Below are 27,058 nucleotides of genomic sequence, written 5' to 3'. Positions count from 1 at the left end.
TCACTAGAATCATTAGTCCTGTGGCAATCCGCCTCAAATTACCTCCAGCGTACAGGAGAATTCACCCCGTGTTCCATGTATCCAAAGTAAAGCTCGTTTTTCATACGGCAATTAATCCGCACACACCAGTTCCCCCAATCCTTCCCCAACCCCCCCCCCACCCACCCCCCGCCGCGTCTCATTCATGGGTAGACTGCTTATTTGGTTAAGCGCATTCTGGACTCTAGACGGAGGGGACGAGGATTTCAGTACTTGGTGGACTGGGGAGGTTACGGTCCGGAGGAGAGAAGTTGGGTTCCGGCCGGGGACATACTGGACCACTCTCTTATCGATGATTACAATCGCCAGGTAGGCTCGTCTGGGGACGCCTGGAGGCATCCCTAGGGGAGAGGGTAATGTCACGGTTGTGGATCCATCTGCTCATTATTTGAAGTGTCTGCGTTGTGTGACAGTTCATTATCATGATACGTGTTTCTAAGTATGTGTGCTTTTTCTCTCTGTGTTTGTGTGGGTGTCGTGTGGCTTGTTTTCATGTGTTTGTTTTCATGTCATCAGCTGAGCGGTCACATGATCTTTGTTACCGGAACTGTTGCGTAGCGCGCTCGGCTGATAATCAGCGCGCTACAGGTGTAGCGCATTTTATGTGCCTATAAATGTTCAGCGTTCCTGTCTCACTTTTTCAGTTCGTTGTTTGCTCACGGTCCTTTGTGTTTTTTTTCAGGCTCCTCCCGTTAAGATCGCTGGTGGTGAGTGGTTTGGTTGATTTCCTTGTTGCTGTCTCTGATGATCCCTGCTCCTTCTACGATGAGTGTTTGATCTGCTCTGTTGATGAGTACATCGGAGACATTGCTGTTTCTTCTACGACGAATGTTTGATCTGCTCTGTTGATGAGTTATATGAACATTTATCGGCGCTGCCGAAACGGACCATCTCTTTAATTACTCCTATAGTTTCTTTACTTCCAGCCACTCACCATTTCCCTGTTTTGTTTAAGTTAAGCATTAAAGACTTTTACTTGCATTTGGGTTCCACGTCTTGTTTTTTTTTAAACGTCACAATAACGATAGGTCGTTCTGTAGATTATTTAAATATATATATATATATAAAGGGCTAACAATATTGACCCTTAAATATTTTTTAAAGATTAAAAACTGCTTTTATTCTAGCCTTTTATTCAAACAAATAAGACTTTCTTCAGATGAAAAAATATTATCAGACGTACTGTGAAAATGTTCTTGCTCTGTTAAACATCATTTAAGAAATATTTAAAAAAGAAAAAAATCAGAGGGGGGGGCTAATAATTTCAACGGCATATTTCTGGAGTCTCAGATTTCTCTCAAGGGTGCCATTCGTGCCTGCTGCTCTAGCTTAAACCCACAAGAGGCCGCTGTCAACCGACTGTTTGACTCACTGAATGACTGATCGATTGACCCACCCTCCTCCTTTCCTAAACCCAATCAATTGTATTGATTGACCCGCCTACCCACTTTCCTAAACCCAAACAACAATTTTCAAAAGCAATCCAGAAAAAGGAAAGCTTCTCTGCTTCTCAAGTCCGTCGACGTACATGGTGAGCTAAAGGGACAAACTAGTGGCAAGAGGAAAGGTGTGTAGTGTTTCTTTACTAAATGGCATTGCCCCCTTTTGGCCTGGCATGTAAAATGACGATTTTTTTTTTTGTTGTTGTTTTTGCAAATCCTTCTAAATGAGGATTCTTTTACAGTATTAACCTTTTAATTTTTAGTACATCATCTTATCAACGATCTCTCAAACACTCAAAGTTTGGCTTGATCAATTTTATTCTAGTTTCTTACACTTGAATTTAAGTCACAAACCCTCTTTCATTGATTTCTTCATTTTATTTATCAGGAGTCGCCACAGCAGAATGAACCCCTAACTATTCCGGCATATGTTACACAGCGGATGCCCTTCCAGCCACAACCCAGTACTGGAAAACACCCATACAAACTAACATTCACACACACACACACACACACATACTAATATGGACAATTTAGATTATCCAATTCACAATCCAACCAGAGTACCTAAAGAAAACACCCGCTTCGAATTATATCAATTGATTGAATGGGCATTATCAGTGGTTATCACCTGATAGATATTAGCCAGTAGGGGCCTTCTGCGCCTACAGGTAGACTCAGAAGGCTGTTTACCCATCCAGATGGGTGAACTATACTAATAGAAAAGACTCCAGATCCAGATCTGTTTTTACATTACTGTGATGGTTGGGTTGAGGGTTGGGTAGGGGTAGACGTTAATAAAATACAATTAATGGGAAATTTAATAAATAATATCAATAACTCTTGTTAACTTCTGGCCACAGCCAAATGTGATTTATGGCATGTAAATGGATGATAACAGCCTTCTGAGCCTACCAGTAGGCACAGAAGGCCTCTACTGGCCTATATCTATCAGCTGATAACCACTGATAACCCCCATTCAATTGACTGATAACATTCGAATTGAACATGGGAAGGACATGCAAACTCTGGTCCAGCCGGGACTCAAACCAGCAACCTTCTTGCTGTGAGGTGACAGTCTCAAACCCTTTTAGACTTTTGTACATTTCTTTGCAAACAGCAGACTGCCTTCTGATAGCATACCCTCTACAATCAATAAGCAAAAGTGTTAACTCCAGCTTTATGTTGATCCAAATGTACACTGTTAAATCTCCCTCTAAGTCTACTAGTTTTGCTGAACAAGGTCAGAAAACTATCAGTCATCACCTTCGACCTGACTCAAAACTGAATTAACTTGAGCTCCTGTTTGTGCAAAGAACCAAGATTAGTGTTGGGATGCCCTCATAGTGTTCAGAGGGTCCTAATGCGCCACTGAATCTCTACGGGACATGCCAAATGTGATTAAGTGCGTGGAGTTTTAATTAATCTGGCCCTAGTTGAGCCATTTCTGTCAAACAATTGTAATTGGCATTAAAGCTTTTGGAGTGTCGCTTAGGCTGAGCGCTTACACATATTTGGCAGCGAGGGTGCAGTAATTACTGCTGAGTTCCTGGGATCCCTGTGGTAAGTGAGCATTACTTTTCCCAAAGCTCCGTTCACTGTTCCTATGGCGCAGGCAGCAGTGTGCATGCATGAATGCGGTGGGATAATTAGCCTTTGATGCTGCAGGCTCCTTGGGGATGGATGTCTTTTATCACTCTCTGTGATTGTGAGCATCTCTTAAAGGACACACGTTCACAAATAATTCTGACATATTTTTCGAATGTGTATTCAGTGAGCGTTTGCATTAATACATAGCCTGCGACCGAGCTGTGCTAGCTCATATTAAGCAATGTACGTTATTGTATGTTTTTTTTTTACTACAATGACCAGAATATGGGGGTTTTCTTCAGGTTTACTCATAGAGGGGGTTCTCTCATAAGTGAGCAGGGATTACTGAATGTTTTTTTAGTGGAGATGGGGAAGACTGTCATTCAGTTCGACTCCTATATGATGTACCAGACTGCTTTCAGTGAACATTGCCTGTAATGCACAAGATTGATTTCTCCAAGTGGAGAACAAAAACACAAAATAACAGTATTTAACTAGTATTTAATTTAACTAGCTACTTAAAAAGAGTTTATTCAAAAAAAGCAATTCTGTAACAATTTACAAGAGAAGATATTTTGAAGAAAGTTGAAAAACTCTAACCATTGACTTCCATAGTATTTGTTTTACCTACTGTGAAAGTCAGTTTTTTCCAGCTTTCTTCAGCTTTCTTTTTTTGTGTTCAAACAAGAAAAGAAACTCATTAAGGTTTGGAACCACTTGAGGGCGAGTAAATGGTGAGGAAATGTTTCTTTTTTGGGTGAACTATCCCTTTAAAGGTAACATGAATGACCTTAAAATGAATAATTTTATTCGATGTTTGACATAATCTCAGGAAACATTAAGACCGGGTAGGACACAAAGCTTCTCCCCTTTTAAAAAAAAAAAACAATTGTGTTTCATTTTAATCACAGCTCTACCAGTGAGAGTGGTTGAGGTCAAGCGCATCAAATGAAAAGTGTCTTATAGGGGGCGGGACATGTCAGATACTAGAGAACATTTGATTGGCCATAATAATAATAATAATTCCTTACATTTATATAGTGCTTCTCTGGGCACTCAAATCGCTTTACACAATGGGGGGTGGGGGGGTGGTATCTCCTCAGCCACCACCAGTGTGCAGCATTCACCTGTATAATGCGACGGCAGCCATTTTTGTGTCAAAGAGACAGAGTGATGAAGCCAATTATAAAATGGGGAGGATTAGGAGCCATGATGGACAGAGGCCAGTGGGCAGATTTCAAAAGGATGATAGGGTTAAACCCCTACTCTTTTTCGAAGGACATCCTGGGATTTTTAACGACCACAGAGAGGCGGAACCTCGGTTTAACATCTCATCTGAAAGACGGCACTCACTGAGCAGTATAGAGTCCCCATCATTATACAGGGGCATTAGGACCCACACAGACTGCAGGTTGAGCGCCCACTGCTGGCCTCACTAACACCACTTCCGGCAGCAACCTAGCTTTCCCATGTGGTCTCCTATCTAGGTACTGACCTGGCGCAGCCCTGCTTAGCTTCAGAGGGCAACCATGTGAGAGTTGCAGAGAGCTAGCTGCCGGCACAACATGTTTGATGAGAACATGCCAATGTCCAAACTTGGTCCTGGAGGGCTGGTGTCCTGCATAGTTTATCTTCAGCACACCTGCCTGGAAGTTTCTAGTGTACCTAGAAAGAGATTGATTAGCAGGTATATATATATACTTAATTTTGTGTTCTTAATGTAATGAAGTATTGTTAAAAGAAAAATGTTTCCACAAAAATATGATTCATAAACTGTTTTTAGAACTAATAAAAAGAGTATTTCTTCATGTTACATTATAGATTTAATTATGTTAATTATTTTTAACCATTTGAGCAGTACGGTCCCACATGTAGGATTAATATTTCTGTGCACCTGAGAGTGCCGTCTTACATGTGGGATTTGCAATGTACAGATCTTAGAATGTAAACAAAGTTTTTTTGATGTTAATTGCCACATTACAGCCAGAATTTTGAACCATATTTCCAATTGGAAAAATTAAGCTTGGTACATGGAAACTAAAACAGAATACTAAAATTCTAAAACGATTGTTGCTAGAAGGGACACAGCTGCCAGATTTTCATGAGAATTATTTGTACTAGTTATTAAATTATTCATTTGATCAGTTTTTATTAACGTCTACCCCTACTCCAACCCTAAACCCAACCATCAAAGCAATTTTTAAAAAGTAATTATACCAAGTATTATTCTTATTATTTATTAAATTACCCATTAAATTGTATTTTATTAGCATCCACCCCCCAACCAAACTCATCCCTCAAAGTAAAAACATTAAATATTGTTGTAGTTTCATAAAAATTAGCCTATGCTATATTAATGTAAGTATCCGCAGCTGTATGCCATCTAGATTTACCTCTAGAAGTCTTACATCTACACTTCTAAAACTACTTCAAAGAGACGGTTGGGATATTTTTTACACCTAACAATGATACACAGTGTCTCAGTGGTTAGCACTGTCGCCTCAAAGCAGTAAGGTTGCTGGTTCAAGTCCCGATTGGGCCAGTTGGCATATCTGTGTGGAGTTTGCATGTTCTCCCCATGTTCGCATGGGTTTCCGCCAGGTGCTCCGGGCATGGGTTTCCACCAGGTGTTTCCCCCACAGTCTAAAAACTGCAGTATAAGTGAACTGAATAAACTAAATTGGTTGTAGTGTATGAGTGTGTGTGTGAATGAGTACGTATTGGTGTTTTCAGTACTGGGTTGTGGCTGGAATGGAATCCGCTGCATAAAACATATGCCGGAATACTTGGCGGTTCATTCTGCTGTGGCGACCCCTGATATAGAGACTAAGCCAAAGGAAAAGGAATGAATGAATGAATGAATGAATGAATGAATGAATGAATGAATGAAGTACAAACATAGTAATAAGTCTTATTTTTGTTTACGGATGTGATGTTTTAGCCATACTAATATGACATTATGGCATTTCCCGGCAAATTGTATACCTGACAGTGAATATAAATCCTTTATAACCCCTGCAAATCGGGGTACGTAAAGAAAGTTTTAATCCCTCTCTTTTGACTACTGTATATTTGCTCAATAATTTATTTTTGTAATTTTTAACAAGAAAATTGGCATACTGCCGTTTTAAACCACGCTGTTCATGCATGGCACATATAATATCCCCAAATATTTACACATTAGTCACAATATACATTAAGTTTAATAGCCGACTGCCATCCTGGTCCATCGGCATGTTTCAGTGAAAGCTCAGCATCTCCAGCATCTTTTCCAGCACGTGCACGCGCGCTGAGCCGTGAAACAGTGAAGCTGGATCTGCTGCGCCACCCGCATGAGCGCCACAGGACTGCAGGCACTCGGCGCATTTAAAAACCCCCTGCAAAGCACTGGGGGAGTTACAGTGCGAATTGGACTCTGACTGAGTAAAAGTTCGTCCGGGATTTTCTTGTGGACAGTATACGATAAGATGGCAAACAAAGGACAGCAGCCTCCTTACCTTCACTTGGCGGAGCTGACCGCATCCCAGTTCCTGGACATCTGGAAACATTTTGATGCAGACGGTGAGTGGAGACGCGCCGCTTATTCCACGGAATGCCGCTCTGGAAAAAATACTCATTAAATTATAAATGTTCTCATTTTAAAAAGCAGATAAAGTGTTATGCAACAGTTTTTAAAGAAGAAAGGTCGACTGTTTTGAAATGTTAGCTTAAGAACTGAAGAATTTTAAAGTTTTTCGTCCGAATATAATGGATCAAATAAGGAAAGTAAGAAAAATATTTGGCAATGTGAATTATTCATTTCAAAATAATAATATATTTAAAAAGTCATGTTACATATAAAAGCTACACATCTTTTATATAATTTTTTTTATATTTACATATATTTTACCAAATATTTGCAACACTATGCAAATAAAAGTATGTATTCATTATTCTTATTCATTATTAAGTTAATTTATATTATGTGAACTGTAAAAACGGGTGAAATGCTCTTCACACAAAGGCAAAATTGTTCTTTTAAGAACAGTGCACTGAAAGATTCTTTGGGGAACCAGAAATAGTTTTTCTATTGGATCTGTGCGAAAACACCCTATACCCTTATTTTAAAGAGCGTTTTCGTCATTTTTACTGCTGGATATTCATATTTACAGGCTACAATTGACACAAATCGGGAATTGCCATTGTGCTTTTATCTAAAAAGTTATTAAGAAAGGCGACGACAAAGTACATATGTTTAAAATAGTTTGATTGATCCTTTTATTCTTGAATAATAAGCCTATTGCGCAGCCAGTAACTCCTAAAGGCGCTCCACATATATGTCCCATTGGAGAAATTAAATTCACTATATTATTTCTCATTCGGACTGGTGGAAAATGTTTCAAATCTAGGCTGTATTTAAAAATCTAATGAGCTGCACATTTCAACATCATCTCGTTCATCATGCGCGCGCCGGCTGGGTTTGTGAAAGCGCAGGTTCACTTTCTTCCTATTCCCAAGTGTGTATTACGCATCTTGAGCATCTGTCAGTGCGTCGCTCTGTTGGGAAGATGGGCGTGTGTTCAAGCTCCTCATAACCCAGGACATCTTCTGAGGATCATTACAGGAAACTCATCGGGTGTTGTTCCCGGAGAGTTTGCACTTTTCTTACATACTGCTGTGTCTAAAGCTGAAAATAACTCATTGACTGATTATTATTGTATTACGGACATAATCATATCCGAAGGGCAGATGTTATCTTTATTTTGCAACTTGTTCGGGTTTCCTGTTCTTTTCAAGCCTAGTGAAACACAGAGGGGATTGGGGGAATGATATCCAATGAATAGATTACTAACATGAAGAATATGCTCACTAACCTCGAATTACTTGCAATAATTACAGTTACAGGCTTATATGGAACAGAGAAAAAAATTGTAAGGAAATCAAAACAAATGGCTGGGTTCGTAGCAGATCTTAAATTCAGTCTTACTTTCTTGCTTTACATTTCAGGATAATAAATCTTATCTCAAAATTCATTCTCAAAATTCAATGTTTATTCAATAATTACACAATCCAGCATCAAAGCCCACTCGCCTTACCCCTGGTAGTAATTGCTAGGTAAATGCATTAATTCTACCTTTGAGCAGCAATAAATGTCTGTATGCAGTCACTAAAATGCCACTTCAGAATAACTTTTGAGCCATATTTAAGATGCTCAAAATCCAAAGTCACATTTACCTCAAGAGGAAAGCATGGCCAAATCTGCTATTCTGCTACTTATGCAATATTTAAAGAAATGCATAGTTGAAAATGGCTTCATTAGACACTTTCACATCTTTAAGACAGTTGTAATCAGTGCAATTAAATCAATTTCAAGAGACACACATCTAAAGTGCAAAAAATACTGGCAAAACTTTAATCTGTCAAGTTTATGAGGGATGGATTATGTAGATAACAAGCAACCGGTTACAAAAATATTTAGCAAAGAAATTGTCTGAATTTGAAAATTTTCAGTAAAAAAACCAGCAGTTTTCAGACTGTATATTTTATTCTACACATCTAAAGGTTCAATGAATTTTGTTGTCATTCTCCAAAATGGCTTCCCCAAAACTTTAGTTCTATAAGATGGCTGATATAAACTGGTAAACATCAGGTGTGCTAGAAGAATGACAATAGGCAAAGCCAAATGGTGTAGAATTTAAATATGGTCATCAGAAATGAACAGTCATTATATAACTAAAGTGCACATCATAGAAGCACGCTGGAAGCAACAATCTGTCCACACTGACATTTCCAAAGACCATGAGTTCAAGGCGTATGCAAAAAAATGAATGAAATGCAAACAGAATAATTGGACTTATGATCTCCTAAAATGTCAAAGTGATCATATCGACACCAGATGGCAATATAGTCAATTCCAACATACTCAGCAGGATTAATGCATGTGCCAACAGTAATTATTATGTATAGCACCTAACAAATAGGTAGATTAATTATTCTAAAGAGATCTCTGGCTACAGTCGATGTATGCAGTGTCTGTCAAACCAATTGATCAATTGCAAAACCATTAGTAAGAGTGTCTGTCTACTCTTAGTATTTTCTAAGCCATGAAATGATGATTTTTTATATTTATTTTAAATAACAGAGAGAGGGATTCCCATGAGTCAGCATGTGTCCAGCTGTCCACAAATGTCACTATAGTCCACAGGCAAATTAATTACCAATTGTAGTAAAGACTAACATTTCAAACATGATGCCTTTGGGACAAACACAAATCATAGGACAAAACTCATGAACTTCACATAAATTACAATCACTGCTGTGAAGTTTAAGGCCATATGCACAAAATCCCATTTCAAACACATGCACGCACATTTCTTTGACAAGAATGGCCAATTTCCTGGAATGGGAAATTCCCCCCAGATGGCAATATTGCATTTATTTGTGGAGGCAATTTAAAATTTCAGCAGAATTCTCTGAAGCATCAAGAACAATCTCTTTTCCCGTCTTTTCAAATAAATGGCTTTAAAAGGCTCACACTGTACGGCTCCCAATTAGAGGGGGGAAATGTAAAAGAGTGAGTCTTCAAAGCTTAACTGGGAGACTAGCCATCAAAAGTTTTTAATTAAGAACTGTGTTACTTGGATTTGGGTGCCAGCCACAAACCAATCTTGAGTTAACCAGCTTCAAAGCAGCCATCTAATAGCAATCTAATTGAGAGACAGTTGTATATAATGACAAACATCATTACGGACTAAGACATCTCGGGAAATAATGAACTATACTATTGCAGGAAATGGCTATATTAAATGTAAGGAGCATGACAATTTCTTTAGTCGGTTTATTTAAAAATGAAAATGTATAATTTTTTTTGTTACCCTCAGGCCATTCAAAATGCAGGTGACATTGTATTTTAAAGAACTTTCAAGGTGGAATAGGTCATTTTCTTCAGAAAGTATTTTTATTATGCCGGTTTAAAGCCTTCACATCCATGAAATAAGGATTACAGGGGACCTATTATGCTAAAATCACTTTTTAAGGGGTATAGTGTGGCATCAGTGTGTGAATATAGCCATCCTCTAATGGTTAAAATTAATTAATTGTATTTTTATAATCACACTTGATAAAAACAGACTGCAGAAACATGTATCATCAGAGGGGAAAAGCCCCACCCATTTTGTGACAGCCCTAAGGGAGAAGCAGCCGTCTGTCATTAATACTGACATCACAATACTGAACCATTCTTTCTTCTATTGCAGGAAATGGCTACATCGAGGGTAAGGAGCTTGACAACTTCTTTAGTCAGCTGGAGATTGCGAGGAGAGGAGCTGGTGTGGTGAGTGAACAAGCCAGTGAGAAAGCATTTGCATCTCATTAGAAAGCACTGTATTGTCTAAACTCTGCTGCGGAATTCCCAAAGCAATGACTAATCCAAGAAAAACCAGCTCTGTTTTATTCATTGTGCTCAAACTGTGTGATGATTTGTTTAAACATTTGAAGTCATAAATATTCACCCTTCGTTGAATTTTCTTTTCTTTTTAAATATTTCTTAAATTATGTTTAACAGAGGAAGGAAATTTTCACAGTATGTCTGATAATATTTTTTTCTTCTACAAAAAGTCTTATTTGTTTTATTTCGACTAGAATAAAAGCAGTTTTTAATTTTTTAGATCCATTTTAAGGTCAAAATTGTCAGCCCCTTTAAGCTATATTTTGTTTAATAATCTACAGAATAAGGCCTAATTACCCCAACCTGTCTAGTTAACCTAATAAACCTAGTTAAGCCTTTAAATGTCACTTTAAGCTGTGTAGAAGTGTCTTGAAAAACATCTAGTCAAATATTATTTACTGTCATCATGGCAAAGGTAAAATAAATCAGTTATTAGAAATGAGTTATTAAGACTATTATGTTTAGAAATGTGTTGAATAAATCTTCTCCCTGTTAAACAGATATTGGGGAAAAAATAAACAGGTGTGCGAATAATTCAGGGGGTTTAATAATTTTGACTTCAACTGTATATGCTGAAAATACATTTTAAACGAGTTTACTAGTTGAACATAATTAACATTGAAACATTGAAAGTCAATAGGAGCTCCTTTGAACACAATTGACTAAATAAGTATAGATCAAAAAGGATTCAGATTTCAAATAATATGATTAAACATGGTTTAATCCACTTTTGCATCAGCTATTGCTGTAAGATATTTATAAAAATTAAAGCTGTGGTATATCCAGCCTGATCTCACGAGAAAACGTAAGTATTTTACATTTCACCAGTCTAGTGGCTAATTCATACGAATTCATACGAGTTCAGTTGTACGAAAATGTACGATTTTAAAAAGGAGGCGTGGCACCTAACCCCACCCCTAACCACAACCGTCATTGGGTGATGAGCAAATCGTACTAAACAGTACAAATTAGATCATATGAATTCATACGAATTAGCCACTAAATCAAAAAGCTACGAATTGCCGTGAGATTGTGTTGGTATATCTATCATTGGATTTGGGGTTGGGTCTATACAGGGCCTATTTTGAAGATGGGGATGGGTTTGAATCAATGTTTTAAAAAATAAGAAACACATTCACTTAATAAATAAATACTCTATATAATGTAAACAGAAAAGGTGCTGATTAATCTTTGGAAAAGTTCATCCAAACATGAAAATTAAAGGTTTATTTTGTCCCCCTTAGCCCATTTAAGAAGCAGTTGACATAGTATTAAGAATAACATTATATGTAGAATACATTGTTTTCTTTAGAAACTATTTTTGTTATGCTGTTTAAGGGGACCTATTATGCAAAAATCTTTTTTATAGGGGGTTTAGACAGAGTTGTGCGACATTAGTGTGTGTATGTCCAGCCTCTAATAGTAAAAATTAATCAATCCTATTTTTCATAATCACACTTGATAAAAACAGTCTGCAGCATATATATATATATATATATATATATATATATATATATATATATATATATATATATATATATATATATATATATATATAAAGATGATATATATATCATGTCACCTGCTGAAGATAATGTAATTAAGAGGATCATAAATGTGGAGTTTTAGGACGCACAAATGAACACCAGAGTCTCCATAGACTGCCTTCTCTTTACATCTTGTAAAAAGAGGCATAATAGGTCCCCTTTAAAAACTAAAAGGTCCAAATGTATTTACATGTTCTCGTGGAAGGTGTATGACCAAAAAAGTTTGTCCAATCAAAACGTTTGGTCCAAACATTACAACAGGCTATCCTACCTGCCTGTCAATATATGTATATGCATACCTCTGTGCACCCTGCTCATGCAGAAGTATGTGATCGGCACATTCACAGTTCCTACGGTTCAGGCTTTTGCTGTGCAATTAATTAGAATTGAATTGCAATTGTGAAAGTGAAATATTATTTAACTTCCCGTTTCCAGAGCAAATGCGTGACTGCCATCTGTGTGTGATAGTCATACTAGCCAGTAAAGTGAGCACACTTTCGTTCTGCCCAATCAGAACTGAACTATGCAGATCGCCCACAATAAAAAACAAATAGGAAATCGAGAACAAGCAGGATGATGGCATCTGCCGCTTCAGAAGTTAATAGACTAATTAATATCATAGAATAACAGCCTGTCAGTAATATGGGTATATTTTGGTTTCAAAGTCACAGACACCAAACAAAACCAGGTCATTTGTAAAAGCTGTCGCAGAATTGTTGACAACTCGATCTAGTAGAAAGCAACAGCAATGTACAATTTCAGAGTTGTTTGCTAAAATAAGTTAATACTTTTAAGTTCCTTTTTTAGCTAACACTGCATTTTTATCAGTATGAAGCTACTACAGATTATTGAGCTGAAGCTTGACTACAAAATTAAATCGCAAATCAAAACGAAATTGCAATATCTGTCAAGAAAATCGCAATTAGATATTTTCGCCAAAATGCAAAGCTCTAGCTTAGACAAAGAATGGCAAACATCAACATCCTAACTTATTTTTAAGTTTTGTACAGTAATAACTGTACTAAAGTTTTCTCTATGGTGAATGTTACATAATGTATTGTAGTGATGTTGTCTAGTGTGTGTTTATTCGTTTAGGAGGAGTGGCTTTGGATGGTGATTTGCAGGGTAATGCTTATGTTAAATTAATGTTAGCTAATGTTAGCTTTTTCCAAGATCTCTTATTGCATAATATAGCTGAAACCGTGGTCTTAATGATTCATAAAATGTAAGTAAATTGCTACCAGGACATTGAGAGTCAAAAAAAAACAAATATACAGGCAAAACACATTCATACCTGTGGTTCCTGATGATATATTGAAGTCTTAAGAAGCTAAACAATCGTTGAAACAAAATAAACTATAGCTGCGTCCTAAATGGCACACTATGCACTTATGCACTATGTACTTATGCACTTACACACTAAACAGCACAGTTTATGTATGTAGTGTTGTCCCAAATGGAGCACTAATGATTTTTTTACTAAGCGGAAATTCAAACTGTTTCCCTGATGACGTTTGTTGATTCCCAAATTAGTACAAAAAAATGACCAAAGTACCAAATATTACCTGTTATGAGTATAACCTCATTCACCAGCGGGAGGCGCTATAATCACTCTCGTAGGAGAATTTTGCTTTCACAATCCAAAATAAATAAAGTTATCCAACATGAGCGCCCAAAAGCTCCGCCTCTTCTGCTATTTGAGCAAAGCTGTGGTTGTTGAGTGCGTGAAGTGTCCGACATTCCACACTTCATTTTACCGGCTGAATGAGAGTATCATCAGGCTATTTAAAGTGCACTTATTCTTTTTAGAGTTTTCAGTGTGAACGCACTACTTACACTATTTGTACTACAAAATGGCATACAATAGTGCATAAGTATGCGATTTGGGATGCACCATATGATTCTTGGAATGTCTGACCATGAATAAATTACAAGCAAATTTTTTTTTTGTGAATATCCCTTTAAGAGAGGTCCCTTTTCTTACAAAATGGTCAAATAAGTTATACTCTAAATATGTTGTTAAACATTTAATTTTAAATTTAAATTTAAATACAGAAACAGTGTCATGTTGTGTATTTCCTAACAATAGTACCCATTACCCATCAATATACGGTTTTATTTAAATGCAATGTGTGGACTATTTTTCTCTTTCCAATTGACAAATTTTACACCTATTCATTTGACAGAGGATTTGAAAAACAACAATTTAACATTGCATGTATTTTCCCAGGATCCAGATTGTTCAGTTACTATAAGGAAATGCTCTTCCAACAGAACTACACTAATTCCAAATCATTATGTAGATGAAGGGGCCAATGCATTGTCTTGCTTATATTTAAAAAAAAAAAAAAAAAGATTTTCTGAAAATGAAAATTCTGTCATCATTTACTCATCCTCCACTTGTTCCAAAATGTGTTTGAGTTTCTTTTTTCTGTTGAACACAAAGTAAGATATTTTGAAGATTGTTGCAAACCAGTTGTCATAGACTTCCATAGCATATATATTTTTTCTTACAATGGATGTGAGTGGCTACCAGTTTCCAACATTCTTCAAAATATCTTCTTTTGTATTCAACAGATGAACAAAAAACTCATAAATGTTTCAAACCACTTGATGGTGAGTAAACGATGGTGGAATTTTTATTTTAGGGTGAACTATCCCGTTAAGGGCACTATTTTAGTAAATGCTCCTGTGGTTCGTATGTTATAAACTGTATGCTGGAGGAGAGGTTGCCCTTTGCAATGAAAGACATCAAAATACATGAAAAATACCTGTCAATTCCATCATCTTAACAACACAATGGGCTCCACTTCTAAAGACGTTTCTTAGAGTGTACCATGTGCAAATGAAATATATAAAGACCCCAGATGACTAGGCAGATGGCACACCGAAAAGATAGAAAAGGAGATTTTTATCTTTATCCCTCTGTGTTCAGCAATAAAACGGGGGAGGCTCACAAATTGTCTCATAAAGTTAGTAATGCTTTTATCTGCCTTACAAGTGGCAATGAATACGGCACAGGGCAATGCACAATGCACATTACTCATAAAGTGATAGCTTTATCCTAACCTGAGAGGCACAAACTGAATAAAGCTTTTCCAATAAGCCAGGGATGGGGAGAAAATTCATCTTGTTGTGCTTTCTCCACGCAGGATCCCTCAAATGCAGCCTTTAAGGGGAGAATGACAGAGTTCATGCAGAAATTCGACAAGAACAAAGATGGAAGAATTGAGATGTCAGAGGTATAGAGGAACAATCATTTAACACATCACCGTGACTCTGTTGTTGACAAGTTCACAAATATTCCATCTTCTTTCCGGAGAAGAGAAAACTCATCCCTTTAATCAAACCTGTGACTTATTGAGAGATCTGTCCGATAAGCTTCAGGTCTCAAATTGGAACAGTAGAGCTTTTCAATTCTTTTTTTCGCATGGGTGTCTAATCCACTCATCTATACTTTCCATCAGCTGGCTCAGATCCTGCCCACAGAAGAGAACTTTCTCCTCTGCTTCAGACAGTTTGTGGGATCCAGCACCGAATTCATGGCTGTAAGTGACAATGCTATTTTTTCATTTGATAAATAGAAAGAAGGGCTGGCCAATTTCTCATTCCGTTATATATATATATATATATATATATATATATATATATATATATATATATATATATATATATATATATATATATATATATATATATACACAATTTCTGTCAGTTCAATCAATTAATAGTCTATATTTTGACCAAATATAAAGGAGTAGTTCTTTAATTTATACTCAGAAGTGTATTTAGTCATATGTAATCCTATTTCTCACTTTATTTTTTAGAACTTCAGGGCAAATGTTTGATAAAAAATGTAAAAAAAAAAAAAAAAAAAAGAAATATGAATAAAATATAAAACATGTTTTAAAAACTAATGATTACAGGTTTTAAAAAAAACTTTAAAAAATGCAAGATGTAAACATTGCACTTTCAAGATTGCAACTTTCTCGCAATGTTGTTATTCATGTTTCTGTTTGCATCTCCATAATGGTGTGTAATACTGTGCTCTTAAATAATTTTTTAAGTATTACTATCAACAGTTTACTTTGTACTATGTGTTTTATATACAGTGGAAATCAGAATTATTAAACTTCTTTTAATTTTTTTTCTTTTTTAAATGTTTTCCAAATTATGTTTAACAGAGCAAAGAAATGTTCACAGTATGTCTGAGGATATTTTTTCTTCTGGAGAAAGTCTCATTTGTTTTAATTTGGCTAGAATAAAAGCATTGTTTTAATTTTTAAAATACATTTTAAGGTCAAAATTATTAAACCTTTAAGCTATATTTTTTTCGATAGTCTAAAGAACAAAATTTAAATGTCACAAAGTTTAAATGTCACTTTAAATGAAGTGTCTTGAAAAATATCTAGTAAAATATTATTTATTGTCATCATGGCAAAGATAAAATAAATCAGTTTTTAAAATAGACTAGAATAAAAGCAGTTTTTAATTTTCTAGATCCATTATAAGGTCAAAATTGTCAGCCCCTTTAAGCTATATTTTGTTTAATAATCTACAGAATAAGGCCTAATTACCCCAACCTGTCTAGTTAACCTAATAAACCTAGTTAAGCCTTTAAATGTCACTTTAAGCTGTATAGAAGTGTCTTGAAAAATATCTAGCCAAATATTATTTAATGTCATCATGGCAAAGATAAAATAAATCAGTTATTAGAAATGAGTTATTAAGACTATTATGATTAGAAATGTGTTGAAAAAAAATCTTCTCTCCTTTAAACAGAAATTGGGGGGAAAATAAACAGGGGGCTAATAATTCTGACTTCAACTGTATTATGTCATATTACACAGCCTTAATAGAAAGATGTCTCTTATCTCTATTTGCTCACCAACAATCATCTTCACACTGATGCTTTATAATGCACAGTCCAATATAATTTTTCAGAAAATCTGGTCATCAGGGTTATCGATCTTCATAACATTATCTAAAGCTCTCAAAATTCACATCAAACCTTTGGCTATTAAAGCTCAATTTGGTACCCTTTCAATAATCAATATTCACTTTAATATTCCCAAATATAAGACTGGTGTTATAGTTTTGGAACATTCCTGGTGCACCTGTTTTGAATGTTATCACTCAATTAATTGGGCATTATTAGTGGTTATCAGATAGATATGAGCCGATAGGAACCTTCTGTGCTGGTAGGCTCAGAAGGCTGTTATCATCTATCCACATAGTTAATCAGCTATACTATAAGAAAACTCCAGATCCAGATCTGTTTTTACACTACTGTGAGGGTTAGGATTATTGTTGGAGTATGGGTAGACATTTAAAAAAAACAATTAATGGGAAGTTTAATAAATAATATAAATAATTCTTGGTAACTTCCAGCCGCAGCCGTATGTGATCTATAGCCAATTAATCATGTAGATGGATGATAACAGCCTTCTGAGGTTACTAGTAGACGCAGAAGGCCCCTACTGGCCCATATCTATCAGCTGATAACCACTGATAACGCCCATTCAATCGAATGATAACATTTAAATCGGCTCCTGGCGAGACGTTTAGTTGTATTAAATTGGAAAATTGCCTATACCCCTACATAATCTTTGTGGATTAAAGACATTTTAAATTTTAGAAAAATCAGACACACAATTACAGAAACTTCTGGCAACTTTATAAAACTTGCGGTCCTCATCGTAGATTATTTAAAACGTGAAATGTTTCAAAAAATCTGAATATATTATACTCCTTCAAATATATTTCCTATATATTGCATATATGTGCATTTGTACATATGTACATTTATTTATCTGTATTAGTTTGGATGACTGTGTTGTGTGTTTTGCATTGTTTGGGGCAGGAGATGGGAATTTGTAGGTGTGTGTGTGTTTTTTTTTTCTACTTCTTTTTAACTAGTGTTGATGTATATTTTGTTTAGAGTATGTGCATATATAGTTGATGTCAAAATTGTTAGCCCTCCTGTATTTATTTATTTATTTTTTTTTTTTTTTAAATTTGCTAAATTATGCTTAACTGAGCAGGGATTTTTTTTTCTTCTGAAGAAAGTCCTATTTGTTTAATTTTGCCTAGAATAAAAGCTATTTTTTTAAAAATTATTGTCATTATTATTAGCCCCCTTAAGCAACAAATTTATTTTTCAATTGGCTACAGAACAAACCATTGTTATACAATGATTTGCCTAATTGCCTAACCTAATTAAGCCTTTAAATTGCACTTTAAGATGAATACTAGTATCTTAAAAAATATCTAGTAAAATATTATGTACTGTCATTATGGCAAATATAAAAGAAATCAGTTCTTATGTCTAGAAATGTGTTGAAAAAAATCTCTGTTAAACAGAAATTGGGGGGAAAATACAAAAGAATTCAAATATAATATGAAGACTAATAATTCTGACTTCAACTGTACATCACTCATTTTATCATTCTTCAGTTTTTCTGTAATTGTAATTGTGAATCCTGCTGAGTTAAAGAAAATGAAAATAAAGTGTAGGGGGATGGGGAGAAAAAGAAAATCTGGTCATCGGAAATTGACTGCTTCAATGATGTATTATGTCAAGTAGAGGTAAGGAGAAAGGGAAGCTTTTTAATCATCCAGTGGGGTAGGCAAGCCTTTTAAAGGGATAGAATGAATAAGTACAAACTTCTATTTTCAGACTCATGTATTATAGATGCGGCTGTAATTCTCTGTAGACCTGTAGAGGGAGGCATCTATCTTTGATAAGAGCCTGTGATGGAAACAAGGCCAGCTGCTAGATTAAAACATTCATTAAATGGCATTTCTTGCTCCTTGTTTTCACAATGAACAGCTGCTTCGAAGAGAAAATACAGACGGGTATGATGAAAAAGCAGGAGTAATTAATGGAAGAGTGATTTGCCAATTATTTCCTCTCCTCCACATTTATATGTATTCCAATTCCTCTGGTTTGTGATATGCTGTCTGTGTATGTATTTTTATGCATCACTGATTGTACAGTAACAATATTGTTCATATTTTTGTGTGTATCAATAGGCCTGGCGGAAATACGATACAGACCGCAGCGGTTTCATTGAGGCTAATGAACTTAAGGTGAGATTTTGAATACTTTTGCTGCTGTGGCCTTCACAACAACCCCTGAAAAGAGTTTCCGAAGCCACTAATGTGATGAGGTAGATGGAAACTATGCAAATCTCTCTGGATTTGGTGGCTGGCATCCGAAGAGAGTATACAAATCACTACATTTGTAAACAAAGCAAATGAAGCAATGAAACTGACTGAGGAGACGATGACCTCAAAAAGAGTCAAGCAGATGGCACTTGAATAGATAATGCGCTCATTAAGTGAAAATGCTTAAGGGGGTTCACTAACCAGAAATGCACATAATTTGTAGGATAGCAGTGGCAAGTGACTTATTAATGGGATAATAAAATACACATGCATTTCTTCCAACTTTAACGTGTAAAATGTTGTCATTTAGAGCTTTTTTGCAAAAAAAAATAAAAAATCTAAAATAATCTCATTTTATTAGCTTTTAGAGAATACAATACCACCAACTTCATAAGAGAGTATTTTTCTGACCAATTGGCATTTTCTCAGAAAAATTTGTTTTAAATTATTATATTTTCTAGTCAAAATTGGGAAAAAATTATATCAGACCTTTATAAAATTAAACAATTATTAACATTTTACAAGGTTAGACATTTTATTGTATTTTTTGGGTAACTTACTGTTGCCAGCAATTTACTGCAACTGTCCATTTACAGTAACTTACCTGTAACTGTGTTTAAAAGTAGCATTGCCCTACCGCCACTTAATTTTACAGTAAAATAGCCTCACCGCAACTAATTTTATGGTCAAATGCCCTTTTCTACATTTTAACTTTACAGTATGACCAATTTTACAGTACTATTACACTTTTACATTTTACACTAGTAAAACAGTTAATGCACTCATTGAGTGAAAAAGCTTAAGGGGGTTCACTAACCAGAAATGCACAAGGTTTGTAGAATAGTAGTAGCAAGTGACTTATTAACGGGATAATAAAATACACATGCATTTCTTCCAAATTTAACATGTAAAATGTTGTCATTTAGAGCTTTTTTTGCATAAAATAACAAAAATAATCTCATGTTTCATTAGTTTTTAGGGAATACAATACCATCAATTTCATAAGAGAGTATTTATTCTGACCAATTGGCATTTTCTCAGGAAAATATTTTTAAAATATTTTTAAATAAAAATATTTTTTAGTCAAAATTGGGGAAAAATCATATCAGACATTTATAAAATAAAACAATTATTAACATTTTACACTGTTAGACATTTGTTAATATTACTGTTGCCAGCAAGTTACTGCAACTGCACCTTAACAGTAGCACAGCCCTACCACAACTTCATTTTGCAGTAAAATATACTTACTGCAACTTCTATTATGGTAAAATGCCCTTAATTTTAGAGTTTGACCAATTTACAGTACTTTAACACTTTTACATTTTACACTAGCAGTACAAAACCTTTTATGACTCATTGTTATTATATCCATATTAAAGGTAATTTTCATTCATCAATCTATTTTTAATACATTTTGTGATACAGGGTGTTAACTGATATTTTTTTATTAAAGTAGCAGTACTTGATTACTTTGACCACAGTAAAATACTTTAAATACCTAATATGCAATAAGTCACTGTAAAAGTTTTACAATTACTCACAATGTAGTGCATATTACAGTAGTGAGTACTGTATGTGGCATTTTACTGGCCATTTTTTTAATAAATAACTGTAAAATTGTGGCAAAGTCTACATGCACTCAGACCCTTACCTATAATAAATACAGTTAGTGCAGAGAAACAGAATTCTGAAGTCAGCTTCTTTTAACACATTTTTAAACTCTAAATCAGTTATTTAATCTAATTTAAATGGTATAAATGTAGCTATATAAAATAATCTGAATATTTTTCCAACAGGGCTTCCTCTCTGACCTGCTTAAAAAGGCAAACAGACATTACGACGACCAGAAATTGCAGGAATATACACAAACAATAGTAAGTGTTTGACTTTTGAGTTTTACCTTAAGGTCCTTGAGCCGTTTGCCACCATGCTTGAGTGCGTAGTTCTTGCTCTGACCCCACGGGTTGTGTCTGCTCTCCAGCTGTGCTAACATATGTGCACTCCTTAAGGCCAAAGACATAATCTTGAATTATTCCAAGGCAAGCCAGTTGGATAATTGAGAGTCTTCGTTGTCCTCTGCAAAGAAATAAATCACGAAATATTGTGCAGCAAAAGAGAATACTGATTTAATAAAGCATTGTTTAAAATTCAAGACCTCCTATTTAAAACTGAATTGTTTTTTTTTCCTTTATAGCTTAAAATGTTTGATCTGAATGGTGATGGGAAACTGGGTCTGTCTGAAATGGCAAGGTGAGAGATGTTCTGAAAGAGTTACAAATCACATTGTAACACCAAACAAACCAATTATTTGTAATTATCAATGTTACTATTCATTTATTTTTTGCTTATTTTTAAGGCTTCTGCCAGTTCAGGAGAACTTCTTGTTGAAGTTTCAGGTGAGAACATTTTTGTATATTGAAGGCCAGATTTACTAAACTGGGCAAATTCCAAGATTTTAAGGAATATGGATTGTTTTATTTATATGGTTAGATAGTTCAGATATCAGTATTCTAGTGGGTGTGACGATGGCAAATGATTTAAAAACACATTCAGAAATGTGTCCTTGTAATTAAATGTTAAAAAGCAATTGCACACACACACAGACACACATATATATATATATATATATATATATATATATATATATATATATATATATATATATGTATATGTGTGTGTGTGTGTGTGTGTGTATGTATGTGTGTATGTATGTATGTATGTATGTATGTATGTATGTATGTATGTATGTATGTATGTATATATATATATATATATATATATATATATATATATATATATATATATATATATATATATATATATATATATATATATATATATATATGTATATATATATTAGTTCTGCAGTCTAAACCAATAAAATGTGCAAAATCTAATAAGGTTTCTGTGACATCTAGAGATGTTTATTTATTTGATGACAGAGATGTTTATTTGATGCTTGTGTTTAAATCTGAATGATGGCGTATTTTAATGGTTCTTTAAGTTGTTTATTATTTAAAATGTACATAAAAGAGACATTTTAAAGGACAGACAGTTTAAAATACACCTTGCAGGCATATGTGTGCAATGGTTGAATACCACTCAAATTAAGTATTTTCGATACAGTTGAAGTTAGAATTATTAAACCCCCCTGAAATATTAGCCCCCCTGTTTATTTATTTCCCCAATTTCTGTTTAACGAAGAGAAGATTTATTTTACACATTTCTAAACATAATAGTTTTAATAACTCATTTTTAATAACTGATTTAATTTATCTTTGCCTTGATGGCAGTAAATAATATTTGACTAGATTTTTTTAAGACACTTCTATACAGCTTAAAGTGACATTTAAAGGCTTAACTAGGTTAATTAGGTTAACTAGGCAGGTTGGGGTAATTAGGCAAGTTATTGTATAGCGCTGGTTTGTTGTGTAGACTATCAAAAATATACATAACTTAAAGGGGATAATAATTAATATGTATTTTTAAAAATGTAAAACTGCTTTTATTCTAGCCAAAATAAAACCAATAGGACTTTCTTTGAAAGAAAAAATATTATCAGACATACTGTAAAAATTTCCTTGATCTGTTAAACATCATTTAGGAAATATTTTAAAAAGAAAAAAGTTTTCAAAGGGTTTTAATAATTCTGATTTCAACTGTATATACTGGATTTAATGTGCATTAAAGACTTTTAATCACAATATAATATGATATAATAATTTTCAACTGAAATGGAATATTGACTAGGGGGTGGGGTTTTCTTACTCTTATCTTTCACTCGCAGCAAATTATTGGTCGGGGGGCCATGGCAAAACATATTTCACTTAATCCAGAAAACTGAGATCATCAGAAAAGAACTGACATGAAGCTAATGGTTACATTTTGATTAAAGATTACCAAAACAAAATTATTAATGCGGACTAGCTTTCATGAATTTTTGCTCACCTTAAGACTTACAATATGTGCAACCAAAACAAACATTGTTCATTTTGATTTCATGCTGACTTTGAGTTCACTGCAGTGTAGTGTTCTTTAGATCTGCTTTATTAAGCCACTAAATAACAGTGAACATTTTGGTAAATAATGATTTAAATGATTTAAATGGGCCATATATTAAACAATGCAGAATCCCTTATTATTAGTGAACTGCAGCCTGCTTGCATAACATTCAGCATACTAAAAAAGATGTGTTTTATTGGTCAACAGGGAGTCAGGCTGTCTGCTGAGCAGTTCAACGCCATCTTTACATACTACGATAAGGTAATGTATGATCCAGCATCATTTGACAGGCTTCAGTAAACTGTATAGATTTGTATGCACTGCTGTGCATGTGTTGTTGGAAATCTGATCTTCCCTTCCATCATAAGCACCTTCTGAATGCAAAACAGTATCCCCATTCACCTGCACAGGTAAATGAGCAGAATCACCTGCACCTGTTTTTCTGCCCACATCTTTCAGCCTGATGGATCATCATTTGGGAAGGGATTTAAAATGCAAAATCAGAAGCATATTTACAACAGTTTAAGTGCCAGCCATAATTACAGAAATCCCAGTGAAAATTGCTGCGAGATGAAAATTGCTATTTAACGCTCTTCAACCACAAGTTCATCATTAGTCTTTCTCCAGTTATCTTACACAGACTAGGCTTCTACCCTTTATGAAGGAATGACTATCTTAAGCTTGTTCTATATATCCGTCCCAATGTAAACCCTATATCTGTTTAAAAAAAGAGACAACAGCACCCACTCTTGTGTGTTCAGGCTAAACTGAAGGCTTGCTGTCTACATTAACACAATGCATTAGTATGTGCGTCTATAATTTGTGTAGAATTTGTCTCTGTATCTCAGTTGCCTCCCAGCAGTCACAATGCCTTACTTTTGTCTTGAAAAAACATATGCCAGACACATGCCAGGCTGAGCACTAATATGGCTCATTGTCATAATTAAATAATTTGATGACTGAAAAAAAAACAGGCCTATCAGTTTACAGGATTTTAGTAATTTAAGTTGGTAAATATTTAACAAATTTAAACAATTAGCCCATATGGTTCTATTCATATGACGCACTTGAATCAGCTGTGAATAATTTCCAAGTAACAAAAGTTGATTTCCTGTTTAGTTAACTAACAACTCCGATCCACATTACTTTCTTCTGTGGGACGCAAAACTGAGTTTCCTGATTGCTTTTTCTTGATATACTGGAACAATGAATGGGGATTTGAAGCATCAAAAAATATGTTGTATGTGGGGTTTTGTTATTGGAATAATGCTAGGGGTCAGAAGAAATTTTGGAGAAAATCATTATTGATATAAAGATACATATTTTTAAAAATTAACAAAAAAAAAATATTAATAAAAATGATCAAATATTAGTATAAAACAAACAAATAAACAAAAACATAGAATATTAAAAGAAGGTTAATAAAAATATTCTATTTAAACATTCTAATAAGTATACAACATTTAAATTGATAGTATTAATTCTACACAATTCTAAAATAAATGATACAAAATAATAATATTAATAATTTGATTAAGATTTTACACATAAACTAAAATTCAGTTAAATTCAATCAACATTTGTTCAAAACAAACAAACAAACAATAAAAATGTTTAATACGTGCACTAATGTTTATAAATTAAAAACAAACAAAAAATACTTAATAAAATGACTTTTTTAGAATATTTATATGGATTTTTTACAATATTAGTTCGATCTTTAAACAAGACATTATTTAGATCTGGTTACAATTATATATATTAAGTAATTAAATTATTTATCCGCTGCAAAAGTAAAGTAAGGGATTAATTTCCATTTTTAGGTAATTTGATTACAGTTACATATAATGTATCTGCCTTAAATACTATAGATATATTCAACAGATTTGTGTAAATCAATTCAGAGAAGCAGAGTAATTCAACAACAACTATTCAAGAACATTACACACGCTTAAACAATAAATGACATAAAGGTGTAAAATATGGTGATATTACTTTGAAATGGTTTGTGTTTTGATACATATTTAGTTTAATTTTTCTAAAGGACAAAATTTTAAGAGTTTTTATTTCTATTTCATAAAGATTTATAGAGATTTTTAGTAGCATTGTGTCGAGTAATTCAAATGACTTATTGAGTAATTTGATTACTTTTCAAGATGAGATAATTAGAAAAGTAATTTAAATACCACGTTAATGATGTAATCAGTAATTAATTCCTTTTTTGAAGTATCTTAGCCAATAATGATATTTATTCATTAATCGCCACAGCGGAATGAACCACCGAACACAGATGCTTTTAAACATGTGTCCCTCACATCATATTTGCCTCTTAAAAGATTGAAAACCGGGGTGACTCGGTGGCGCAGTAGGTAGTGTTGTCGCCTCACAGCAAGAAGGACGCTGGTTCGAGCATTGGCTGGGTCAGTTGCCGTTTCTGTGTGGAGTTTGCATGTTCTCCCCGTGTTCGCGTGGGTTTCCTCCGTGTGCTCCGGTTTCCCCCACAATTTACATTTTTGGGTGAACTATCCCTTTAATGATTTTTTATTATTACTATTTTATGTGTTCACGTGCCTCAAGAAGATATAAACGCTTTTAATAAACTATAACAAATTAAATTTTATCAGTTTCTCTTATGTTCTTTTAAGGATGGAAACGGCTACATTGACGAGCAAGAGTTGGACGCTCTCCTGAAGGACCTCTATGAGAAGAATAACAAGGTGAGAAAGAAAAAGTAGCGTCAGAATAATAACAGTATCTCACATTTCCAGACAACAAATCCAATCTCATTGTATTGCCACTTTATTTGACCTCAGGAGGTGGACTCCAAGAGCCTGACCGGTTACAAGCAAAGCATCATGGCCCTGTCGGATGGAGGCAAACTGTACCGCTCAGAGCTGGAGATCGTTCTCTGCCGGGACCCCATGCTGTGAACCTCTAGCTCAGCTCTGTCCCAGCTGCCTGAATACTGTAACCGTGTGCATGTGCCGGGCACCCCGTCCCCATCCCGTCCCCACCCCGTCCCCGTCCTGAAGTGAGTTCTGGATGAGTGTGCGCAGAAAAGCACAAATCTGTCTGTTCTTTCCCTGCCCAAAACCCAATCACCACTGCTTTCCTCTGCCTACAAACTACAGCTACTATGATGCCCTCTGCTCAATTTTTAAACTATATATTTAAAAAAAATAAAGAGTCTTTCTGAAAGAGTAGCAGACTAATAATGGTGTAATACAATTAGATATGTGAAATATATTTATTTGGAGTGCTTGGCTTCTGGTTTCTTCCCTATCGTTTTGTTTCCTCCTCAGTTGGTTTTTGTCTTCATTTCGTTTCATTTCAGCCCAGTTGCGTTGAGGTTTGTTGTGTTTTTGTTTGGCTGATACTGTTTAAGGATGTAACTGAGACTATTCATTAAAGTTATGTGATATAAAGACGCTGTTTCATATGTTTGGTTCATTCTAGGGAATAATTCATTCTTATTCTTTTTTTTATGCTAATCTAAATATTTGAGGATGTATGTCAGATCTCATCTGTGCAGCATGTTCTTCTGTGACATGCTGGATGGAGACATCACATTTCTAGTAAAAATGCTTTCCTAATTGTGTTCTGATGCATTTAAACCTTGGTAAATAATTAATCTGCAAGACTTTCCTCTTACATAGCAGAGTTTGTAGGAATTCCTATCAATTAATCATCATCAGAACATGAATAATTCATCCAAAAAGCAGTTTTGAGTTTGCAAACGGGGGTTTTCTACATGGCTTGCATTGCTACTGTGTTGAATGATGACTGCATAAAATACATATACAGTTAAAGTCGGAAATATAAGCCCCGCTGTTTATTTC

General features: G+C 34.7%; 1 protein-coding gene across 1 annotated transcript; it reads left to right on the top strand.

Moving 5' to 3' along the window:
* Positions 1-6,484: 6,484 nt before the first annotated feature.
* On the top strand, positions 6,485-26,644 carry calb2a (calbindin 2a). Its single transcript, NM_200718.1, is given in 11 exon segments — positions 6,485-6,632; positions 10,307-10,383; positions 15,197-15,286; positions 15,512-15,592; positions 19,080-19,136; positions 21,014-21,091; positions 21,412-21,467; positions 21,574-21,613; positions 23,427-23,480; positions 25,865-25,936; positions 26,033-26,644. Coding segments are annotated over 11 exon segments (816 nt in total). The 5' UTR covers positions 6,485-6,538; the 3' UTR covers positions 26,150-26,644.
* Positions 26,645-27,058: the final 414 nt, after the last annotated feature.

This window comes from Danio rerio, chromosome 18 (assembly GCF_049306965.1).
Source record: "Danio rerio strain Tuebingen ecotype United States chromosome 18, GRCz12tu, whole genome shotgun sequence".
NCBI lineage: Eukaryota > Metazoa > Chordata > Actinopteri > Cypriniformes > Danionidae > Danio > Danio rerio.
This window is presented reverse-complemented; position numbering and strand designations above follow the sequence as displayed.